Consider the following 10,921-nt stretch of genomic DNA (forward strand, 5'->3'; position numbering starts at 1 on the left):
TACCTCCATTAGGCTGGCCATGTTTCAGCTATCATACCACTGTAAAAACTTCAAAGAAATACAAGCATAACAACCATACCCAGAATACTTCAGTAATTAACATATTCTATTTTACAGTTCATTCAGTAATACACCTACAAATTGAAACTTACCAATCTAATACAACTTATCGGGCACACCACCTCTTCTAATACTAATGACATTCTAGAATTCAAACTACTATAATCCTAAGTCGATGGTAGTCCCAGACAATTAGTTGATGGGCACGAGATCAACTCATCCATTGTAGTCGATTAGTTAACTTACACTAACTGAAAAGAACTACAATCCTGTCTATTTGCTACGCCTGTGCTGCCAAATCACTCGTTCAATGCTACAGATTGAAGGATCCCATATTCCATTGATGTGGAATGGCTAATACTAGAGACCTAGTCCTATGTCACTCCATCAGATTCAGGATGGAAGAACAAGTCTACAACCATTGTATTTCTCATCTACCAAAATTAGTTTCAAGGTGGTCAAGGGTTTAGATTCATGGAAACCTATAATTAGGAGTACTTATGAGGGCAGTCTTAAATGAGTTGACTCCTATGGAAGGCTCGGCATTTTTTATTGTTAAGGCCTTCCCTAGCCCTGATAACTGCAGGTCATTATGGACCTCACTAAGTAGCCACAATTATTCAGACCCTAGAGGCAACCAACAGATGGCTACTACTATTATTTCTTCTCTAGGCATTGATTGAGAATACTAACATATAAGAAAGATAATCTATTCAGATGAATTGATTTCATGTGTCCTACCCTTCAGGTTAATAGGATACTCCAAAGTACCAATCACAAATAATCTTATGGTACTTAACATGTAAAGTATATAAATGCAGATTTTTTAAAGCTTAAACATTTATTCATTTACAATAGTGGTAAAACAGTAAAGAAATTTCAAAGCAAAAATTAGTTCCAATTTTTTGTTATTTTTACCCCTTCACAATTTCATCATAGTGACTTCTTAATTTCTAATTTGGCTCAACAATTTCTAGCCAAATCAGATAAAATTTATTTATGGATCACTAAGTTATCCATCTGTGGACCTGTGCATAACATGAGAAAAGATTATAGGTAATTTAGGGATTGATACAATAAAATAAGTAAAACTATGTAGCCAATTTTAGCTTCTTAGTAATGCTGGCAACATATTTCCCTTGGTAGAATGCTTGATCTAGCTCCAGTTTAGTTGGTTGACGTGAACCATCTCCTGCATAAGTTCCAGCACCATAGGTAGAACCACCTTTCACTTCATTTATTTCAAACATGTCAGCTCCATGAGTGTACCCCAGAGGGACAAAAATGATCCCATGATGAGCCAACTGTGTAATGGCTGTCAACCTGTCACCATTAAAATAAAAGAAGAGACATTTATACAGCATTAATATATTTCATATAGATCAAGATATAAAAGAAATTCTATACGTTGATGGGTTTGGACTGTCATTTTTTAATAGGAAACAGCTAAAATTTCAGTTGAGTTATTATCAGACCTTCGGAAAAGGTCCTCTGTTATTTTGAATCTCGATTATTGTCATTACTTGCATCCCTTTCAAAAAAGAGCAGAAAATGAAAATGATTAACTTCTGAAGCAACGTATCCTAAGTAGCTACCATATTTATCACGTTGATTTCACTACCACCAGTTTGATATATGACAGTCTAGCCCCAGGTAGACCATTCCTGAAGAATGTTCTCAATAAAATTGCATTAAAAAATTTCTTGTGATCATCTCAGCTAGATACTTTTGATTTGACGAGATCTTTGTCTCTATAATTTTTATGTGGTAGAAGTGAACACAGTTTAATCCGCGAAGGAACTAAGTGCTTGTTTAGTTTTGGAACCACTTAAGTAAAGCATCAGGCAATGTATACTGTGTAAAAGAATCACAAATTTTCAATTTTCTCTGTTCCGACTTCCAATATTCATTATCCCGTCTTGAATTCCATTTTTGCCCTAAATTTTCCAGCTGATCTTGATTTCCTTATGGTGTTGCTTACTAGGTTTCAAAAAGCATTCTTTGTGCAGTTTTGTCAAAAATAATCATGGAATTGTTGTCAAATACAATGCAAGGATGTGGAGTATCAACCAATTTTCTGCAAAGACAGAGAAGACTGATGGGCAAATAAATATAAATCAGAGACATGAAGATATAAACCCCAATATGCCTTCAAATGGAATTTGTTTTCTATTGGATTCCGAACATGTGCAATTAAATCATCACCTCATGTTTTAACTTATTTTAGTTGACATTTTGTCTTTTGTAGCACCAATTATGAACTTGGTTTAGGATAATAATATCAAAAGTTGTGTCTATTAATCTTTCCTTCTCAAGACATCCTTAAAAACCATTACCTCGAAATTGTAACTAAAAATGACCTATTATGGTAATAAAACACTGATCCTGAGATGTTCCCTTTGAAAAGTACAACATAAAAGACTAGAAGAAAGAGGCTATCAAGCATAGTCACCAGGGGACAGGGCTACTTCAGATGTCGGAGACTAGGACCAGTACTTGTAGGGCTAATTTTCAAAAATAGGATAGATAGGTTTTCGGAGACACCATTTTTTAAATATAGTTTGATAATTTTCAGAAAATGTCATGGCATTTAACTTTGAAAACAAGAACAGTAAATCAGTTCTTCAAAAACAGTAAATCGCAAAGGCGATTTCTCTTTAGACCATTACAATGACAGGAAATCAGTCACATGACTATTTATGTCCCTCTCAAAAATCTATACTGTTAGCAGATCTGATCACTATAACTTTGATAGATTTTTGTATCATCAAAAATATCAACATTGAACATTATGCAGGCCCGTTTTATTTATTTGCTTTCCATTTTTCTATTTTAACATGTTTTGACCTAAGTTTTGCGGAAGAGACACCAATTTTTGGTCGGGAGATTTCAGAGATTATAGGTGGTGGCAGCCAAAAGAACCCTGTGTGTCAGGAAATCTAGAGACATCTTGGGTACTTAAGGCGTTTCTCAGGGGGTGTGAGACAGGTCTCCAAGTCACCATACAAACAAGATATCCCTAGGAGGTAAAATTAAAATGTATGTATGATCTTGAATTGATTTTGAAATACATATTTTCATTCCTTTGATGCCAAATCTTCCAACACACAGGACTTAGGTCTTTGAAAATTCGCTCTGCAAGTGAAGCACTCTGGCACAGAACCCTGCGATCTCCATGGAGTGTGCCCCTGTACTTGCAGGGGTACATGGTGTCCTTCCCCTTGTTTTCCTTTTGTGTTGCCTTAGTGTGTTTGCAATTTTCTTTTTTTGTTCTTTGTAAACTTTCTTTCCTTTGTACTTCATACGTGTGGCCTGTTTGTTGAATTTATTGTGCAATTTAGGGTTTCACTTGCCTAGGGATCTGGGAGATTTCTCTCATTGCATGGGAGCAATTAATTAAGTGCAAGACAATGGGAATGATAATAAAGTTATTAATACAGAAGAGAATGTCATGGATGGTGAAACTCAAACAAGAGCCAAGGCATTTAAACCATCGTGTAAGTCTACTGTGGCAGAAAAATCTTGATCAGAGTGTCCTGCAACTGCTAGCTTTGATGGAAAATTCTGCATAGGACCAAATTTGGGGTAAGATGGAGGTATGGGTACCAAAGCCAATGGAAGTGGAGTGCGAAACGGAGGCGTCTTCAAAGCTGCATACCACAGAGGGGGAGAAAAGGGTAGGACTCCTCCGAATGGTTTGAAAACCCTATCCCTTTCTCCTAACGAAAAATATGGTGAGAGCTATCAAATCTGAACAATCTCATTTGAAAAATATTGCTACCTTATTTTAATGGTCATGAGAATAAAGAAAACCGTAGCAATAAAGATAACTCAAATGATTGCTCTAAAGTTAACGATAAAGATCCTAATGTTAATGGTGAACATGATAAAATTGATGGAAAATTTGTTATTCTGGCTTATCCTCTTTTTGAAGAAGATTTTGAAGTTGTTTTGGCTAATGGTAATACTAATTCCAATCCGTTATCTTCAAACGATTGCCAACCCAACTGTCCCCCCCCCCCCCCGGATCTAGTAAACATTTGAACAAAGATATTCCTACTAGAAAGAATGCACAACAGATTGCATTTGAAACCATTAATGATAGGGCAGAAAGGATTAGGAGGCTCAAACAATCATCTGTGGAACAGATTGCCCCGTCAGATGAGACAACGAATCCCTTTTTGGAGATGGGTAACAAGAATAAATATATTCCTTCCAAGACATTTGGGGAGTTAGTGCCTAAAGAAAAATGACCAGTTTACTGAAGTGCTTAGTAGAAATGCCAAGAGAAAAAGAAGATTCGTTGAAAGATAAAACAGTTCTAATTCTATGGGAGATAGATATAAACAGAAAACCCTAGATATGCCTGAGTGTTTCAAAAAGCTTTACAAGAATCAAGAACCCACAAAAAATTAAATGATGATGATGAATATTCATAGTTGGAAGGTACAAGGGCTGGAGATGTCAGATAGATAATATGTTGTTAGAAAATGGAGCAACAATCTATCTGCTAATGATATCATATGTCAACAAGAAATTAAGTGGTGCGATACCATGCTCTTAATATGCTGAAGTTTTTATTGGGTAAAGCAAAATGTTTATTTACCAATCATGAGAGAGGTAAAGGTGGAGTTGCCATCGTGATTGGTCCCCAATGGGCTGAGCTAATTGAAGCTGAAGGTTCCTCACCATGCCAAAGAGCTCAATGGGTGCTTTTTAAAGTAAAAGACAAACTGATAGGAACGTGTAATGTTTATGGTGTGAATGATTATGGAGACAGTTGTCTTGTGGGACTGGTTAACCAATAACCTTCCAATTGCTCATTAGGTGTCTGTAGGTGATTTTAACATGATTGGGCATAATAATGACAAATGTGGAGGAGCAAAACATACATGGAAAAGAAATGGGCAGTATTTTTGGTCCAAGCTTAAGAGGAAATTCAAGGTGGTTGATCCTATTGCAAGAAACAAGAAAGGTTTTAAAGATATCTGGTATATGTGGTGTAAAAACCAATCGAGTATATTGCAGAACAGACAAAGTGTATGCTGATGCTTCATGTTTTTCCTTTGAACAGGCTTCTAGGCACTCCCCTGTGAGAGTTCATCCAGCTAATATCTCTGATCGTTCTCCTATTAATTGTTGTATTTGCTCTAAGGATCAATGTACTCCCAATACCAGGCATAGTAAACAAAATTTGCTCAAACTCAATGTGTCCTTGATTCATAGTCAAGATACCCTGGATGCCATTAGGATGGCCACTTGTCCCTCGTTTTGTAATGCTGATAGTTCCCCAAGAGAGCAGTGGGACAATCTTGTAAAGGTTTTGAAAAACATATTTCAGATTATTGGCAGGAAGAAGGCGAAGGATTGACACAATGAGGAAGCTCAGTTACAAAGGATTAATTGCTTGCTGTACATGAGAGACAAATTCAAAATCTAGGAAATGATAAACAGCTAGAGGAAGAGTTGGTCCAAACCAAGGTGGAGTTAAGAACTCAGAATTATTAAACTCAGGGGCAGAGGGTAAGAGCAAGGATGAACTGGCTCCAGGAGGGAGATAGAGGAACCAAATACCTTTCCAGCCTTATAAGAGCTAAGCAAAAAAGACAACTGATAGATGAAATTCAAGTCAATAACAATGTTACTAAGGATGATAATGATAATAGGGAAGCATTCTATAGTTTCTATAAAGACCTGTTATCATCTGAACATGGTGCTAAGAATCAAGCAGCCTTAGATAAGTGTCCGAAACTGATTCCAAAGAGAATCTGAAGAAAATATGCTAAAGTGTTGGAACAAAACACAAGCTAAAAGAAAATGAAGATACTATTAGGTCAATGGCCAATGGGAAGACCACAGGAATTGATGGTCTCCCCTGATAGAATTCTACAAAGAAACTGTGAAGGGATCAGTTTGAAATTATTGATACTCTGTGAGGAAGCCTTTGAAAAAGGATTCCTTGGGGAAAACATTAATAGAAGGGTAATCAAGTTACTTCCAAAAAGTGGTAATAGAAAACAGGTTAAAAATTGGAGGCTACAAGCTCCTTGCCAGAAGGATAACCAACATTCTAAATAAGATTACCTTTGTTACACAAACTGGTTTTATTAAGGGGATGTATTTTCTGGGGAATCTGATTACTAGTTGGGAGGCTATGAATTGGGCTAAAGAAGACAGAGAAAATGTTGCCATGATCATCCTTGATTTTGAAAAGGCCTATGACAGAGTAGAATGACCATTTGTTGTTGGTATGCTAGAAGCATTGGTTTCCCTCCCTACTTCTGCAAATGAATTTGTCTCCTATTTAAAGGTTCCTTCTTAGTAATAGATGTGAATGAAGAATTATCTATGTCCGTCTCTCTCGAGAGGTCTATCAGACAAGGCTGCCCCATTGCACCAGCCTTGTTTGTTATATGGTTTGATGGTCCTTTCTTGTTGGATGTTTCTACAAAGCAAATATACAATACATTAATATGTTAAAGGAGGACTATGCTAGTTTCAATTGGATTAATCAACACTGGGGCCTTAGCTGGCCAAACTCTAGATGGCACTTTATCTTTAATTGGATGTGTCAGTCTCACCTTGAACCTAAGAAGTCATGTTTTTGCTGGCTCTTGTTGTTAAAAAAGCTTGTTGCAGGCTCTGTCCTTTCATCTGTTGGTATTGAAGATTTGACGTGTGATGTTTGTGGATGTAAACAAGCATTTGAACATCTTTTCTTTGATTAAAATTTTTCTTGTAAAGTTTGGTCCCTTTTCCTTGGTCGGCCTTGGTCGGCCTGTTACATGGAATATCTATCTGGGTCCTTAAAGGCATCAGATGCTTATTGGTTTTTTTCTTATGAGTTTAATTCTAAGGTAAATAAATTTTGGTTGGTTTTATCTGCTGAGGTCTTGTGGTATCTTTGGACAAGAAGGAATGATGAGGTCTTTCAAAACATGAAGAGGGATCCTACTGAGTTTTATTTTGATCTCACGCACTTTTACATAATGTCTCAGGTCTCTGAAGCCCTGGAGATACAGAAGGGCAGGTACTTGATTCTGGTTCATCAAGGTGCCATCATAATTTATAAAGAAGACATCCAGCCTGCATAATTTTTGACACCTATTCTGACATGCTGAACAAGGAGGAGCTAGATAATTTGAAGAAGTTTACCAAAGAGAAGGACATTAATATCCATGATGAAAATGCAAAGGTCACAGAACAAGAGGAGAAAGGTGGACCAAGCTGGGAGGATGCAGCTGACTTCTCTAGTGCAGTAGACCCGCCCATTGGTGCTTTTGACAATGACTAGACAGGCTGTAGTAACAACATTATTGGTCCTTGGGATTAATAATGGTCTTTAATCGAGTCTGTATTTTATATTGTGCATAGTGGTCTATAAACTTGTTATCTGTTTTGTAATTATACGTGTAAGGTAACTGGTATGCTAAGTCAAAGGGGAATGACTTAGGTGGGAATCTTTAAAACTACTCCAATCTCTGGGTATATCTTTTTAATGTTTAAATTCTGAGTCAGACCAGTAACTTGATGCATGTAGTTTTCTATACTATCTTAATAGGAAATAAAATTCTTCCAACACACACACACAGAAGAGAAAATAAATAATGAAAAAAGACCATGTTTTCAAGATTTGATCCATATTTCATATTAACTGTGGTTTGCATTCCCCTCATTTAAAAAGTAATTTTAAACACAAAATCTAAAGAAAATTCTGGGATATTTCAGGAGATTGCATGCACAGAAAACATGCTTCAAAAGAAAACTAAAATCAGATGTAATGCTTTGTACTTCTGCACACTCTTTGAAAAAATACACAATGTAAATTCTACATCTACCTTCTCAGACCAAAAAAATCTGTTGGGAGCTGAATTCTAAGCAACCGTGAAATGCAATCCATCATGTTTCTCATTGCTTTGAAGATGATAATATAATATGATTATCCCAAAACATGGATTAATGCTTGTAAGCAACAAAAAGTTAAATATTGATTCTAATAACCACAGAAGATTTCAAAAATGCAAGATATTCAACTCACGCAGTATTTTCCTGGCCACCGCCATGAAATCCTGTACTCCAAAAAAGGCCAGCAGGTTTACCAGCCAATTTCTGAGACTTCCATAGCTCATCTGTAGAATCCAAGAATGCTTTAAACTGTGCTGCCATCATTCCAAAGCGTGAAGGAAATCCAAAAATGAAGCCATCTGCTTCTGCCAACTGTTCAGGAGTAATAATGGGAACTTCATTTTTTAAAGGGGCTTTCATCTTGTCAAGCACCCTGCTCGGAAGGGTTTCTGGAACCTGCAATCCTGAGACATTACATTACAAAAACAATCCTTATTGGGCTAACCTACTCCAACATACATGATTATGACCCCTTCTACTTTCTGTTCCAATCAGAAAAGTCCAAATTATCACTATTTTATGTGTGCAATAAAAAAATGGTAAAAAGTATCCCTGAAATAAAATGGATTTCAATGTAATCCATTCACTTGATGTTCATATTGGTCAGAATGTAGGCCTCCCAATAAGTACAACTCCTATACTTAAGCATAATAATTTTTCTGTGTACAAAGGCTTTTGCCTCCTACTCTTTGAATCAAATCCTATTATCTATACTCCAAAGTCCCAAACATCCTATCAAAAACTGACTATACAACAATATTTGATAAAACAGAAATCGGATCAAAGATGAAAAGAACTTACCTCCCAAGATGCACTGGCCACAACAACATATACTCCAAACTATAAAATAACAGATACATTTATTTGAAGGTGCCATTAGAGGCCAACACTACATGGTCTACAGGTAACGTAGAACATTTTTTTTTTTTAAACTGGTGTAGCTCGTGGCTCAAAACCATGCTTATTTAGAAGACCAAGTTTTAGCTGATCTGACAAAAACTCTCTAACAGAGGATACACAGCAATTGTGAAGGACCAACAATTATTACAGTGACCCATGGATGACTGATCACTGCAAAAATCCAAAAGTCCAATATCCTTGTCTCCACCTACCAGGCAAGAAAGTTTATCTAATCTATTGGACACCCACATGAATAAAATAGGGTTACCAAATGGTACAACCACATTGATTACCTAGAAACCACCAAAAAGCTGAGGGCGACCCACATCTCCTCAGCTACCTCTAACCAAACAAAACTTGCTAACAGTATGTTTGCCTTGATGACGGCACACCCCACCTTATGTTTTTTCTATAGGAGAACAGCACATAACTATACAGGCTATGTATGAACCTTCTAAGCACCGGGCCATGAAAATTTATCAATACACCAAAGTAAATTTCGTGAGAAAATAAACAACTGCTACCATAAAAAACTTAATAAATGGGAAAGTTAAGCATGCAAATAGCAGATATTCTATACAGTGGAATCCTAATGAACTATAACTAAGCAATCACCAGTGGTTAACCTTATGTTTGCGGTTGGAATAAGAATCAGAGACCACAACCCAGATCAGAAGCTAATTCCCAATTTTCACATATTTTTTCCGATTGAATTGGCCTTGACAAGGAATCTTGCACAGCCTAGTGTGCTAAATCTAGTACACCAGTCAACTTCAATGTCTCATTTCTTTGAAAAGGGCAATCACATAAATGAACTTTTACCATATCGATAAATACTATCTCCAACTAGACCTCGATCTCTAAAAGCCAATAAATGTCTTCTCCACATTAAAAAATTAAAGGAAGAGCACATGAAAGGGCGGAGAAATTGCACTGATTGGCACGCTTTGCTTGTTAAAATGGCAGCAGTAATGCAGACCATATTCAGCCAGGATTGGATCTAACGAATCTTTAGAAACTAAAAGTAAATCGTAAAAACCGATGCAGCCCATTTCAATACAAACCAAAGGCCTCAAGCAATCACTAATGCTAAAAAAATCTTAAAATTCTGAGTTGCCCAGAGGAGATAAATTATAACAAATGACAATTCATTTTCAGACAACAAATATACACAATTTTCTTACAACCGACCTGCCATAGGGTAGCCTCCACACCTTCCAATGAACTGGCACCTCGGTAAATCTCTTCTGCCATTGTTTCTACATGTCCATACAAGGAATAGTACCTGCTTGCAAAGGAAACCCAATTCTCATAACAGAGCAAACAAACCAGAACCCAACGGCCCAAAAGAAAACAAATAGTTCGATATACTTACACAATATAAAGCTTTGCAGCCATTTTCTCCGATTCTGATTACCACCCAGTCTTCAGATACAATGAGAAATCCAGTAGACTTCCCATGTGGAAATTTTTCAATATTGGAAATTTGCTAACTAGGGCCCTATTTCTTGCGTTCAAAAAATCATTACCGCGAGTTTCCTTTAGCGTCACATCAAGAGGATTGAATATAATTGGGTTTCCTCAAATGAACTTGTTGTGATTGTTGTGATTGCTTTTTAGATATCTTTGATCTTTGTGTCATTCCGCACAAAACTATGTTCCAGGCTTTCCAGGCTCCAGCTGTATGCGGCGCCTGGTATTTACCACCTGGGATAGTTATCTCGTTGATTTCATGGCCATTATCCAAACGTGTAGATAAGTGATTTAACTCCGAGGTTGTCCATTACTCTATTCTATCACGTCAAATGTTAACTATAGTCTTCTCTTTTGTTTATTTATTTTTTATTTAATTTAAATCGTTATCAAATATAGTTGTGTCTATGGAGTAATTTATTTGCACCATGGTAAAAAAACATATTGCTAACAAACATTAGTATGTTAGCTAATTACATAAGTGTTTGCAAATTACTAACACATATTAATACAATTAACTAACATAATTGCTAACATACTATTGTTTGTTAGCAATATTTTTTTAACCAAGGTGTAAATTAGT

General features: G+C 36.4%; 1 protein-coding gene across 3 annotated transcripts; it reads right to left on the bottom strand.

The window, feature by feature from the left end:
• Positions 1-937: 937 nt before the first annotated feature.
• On the bottom strand, positions 938-10,626 carry LOC149540426 (NAD(P)H dehydrogenase (quinone) FQR1-like). 3 transcript variants are annotated; one of them, XM_089801525.1, is made up of 4 exons: positions 10,241-10,626; positions 10,057-10,150; positions 8,099-8,361; positions 938-1,383 (listed from the first exon to the last, which is right to left on the bottom strand). In XM_089801525.1, the coding sequence occupies exons 1-4, from the start codon at positions 10,261-10,263 to the stop codon at positions 1,152-1,154; spliced, it is 612 nt and encodes a 203-aa protein (XP_089657651.1). In that variant the 5' UTR covers positions 10,264-10,626; the 3' UTR covers positions 938-1,151. The 3 variants fall into 3 exon arrangements, with proteins under 3 accessions (XP_089657651.1, XP_089657653.1, XP_089657652.1); XM_089801527.1 differs by having other exon boundaries at positions 8,099-8,369; XM_089801526.1 differs by lacking the exons at positions 10,057-10,150; positions 10,241-10,626 and adding an exon at positions 8,767-9,007 and having other exon boundaries at positions 8,099-8,369.
• Positions 10,627-10,921: the final 295 nt, after the last annotated feature.

This window comes from Cupressus sempervirens, chromosome 9 (genome assembly GCF_028749045.1).
Source record: "Cupressus sempervirens isolate cs-2001-9-10 chromosome 9, ASM2874904v1, whole genome shotgun sequence".
NCBI lineage: Eukaryota > Viridiplantae > Streptophyta > Pinopsida > Cupressales > Cupressaceae > Cupressus > Cupressus sempervirens.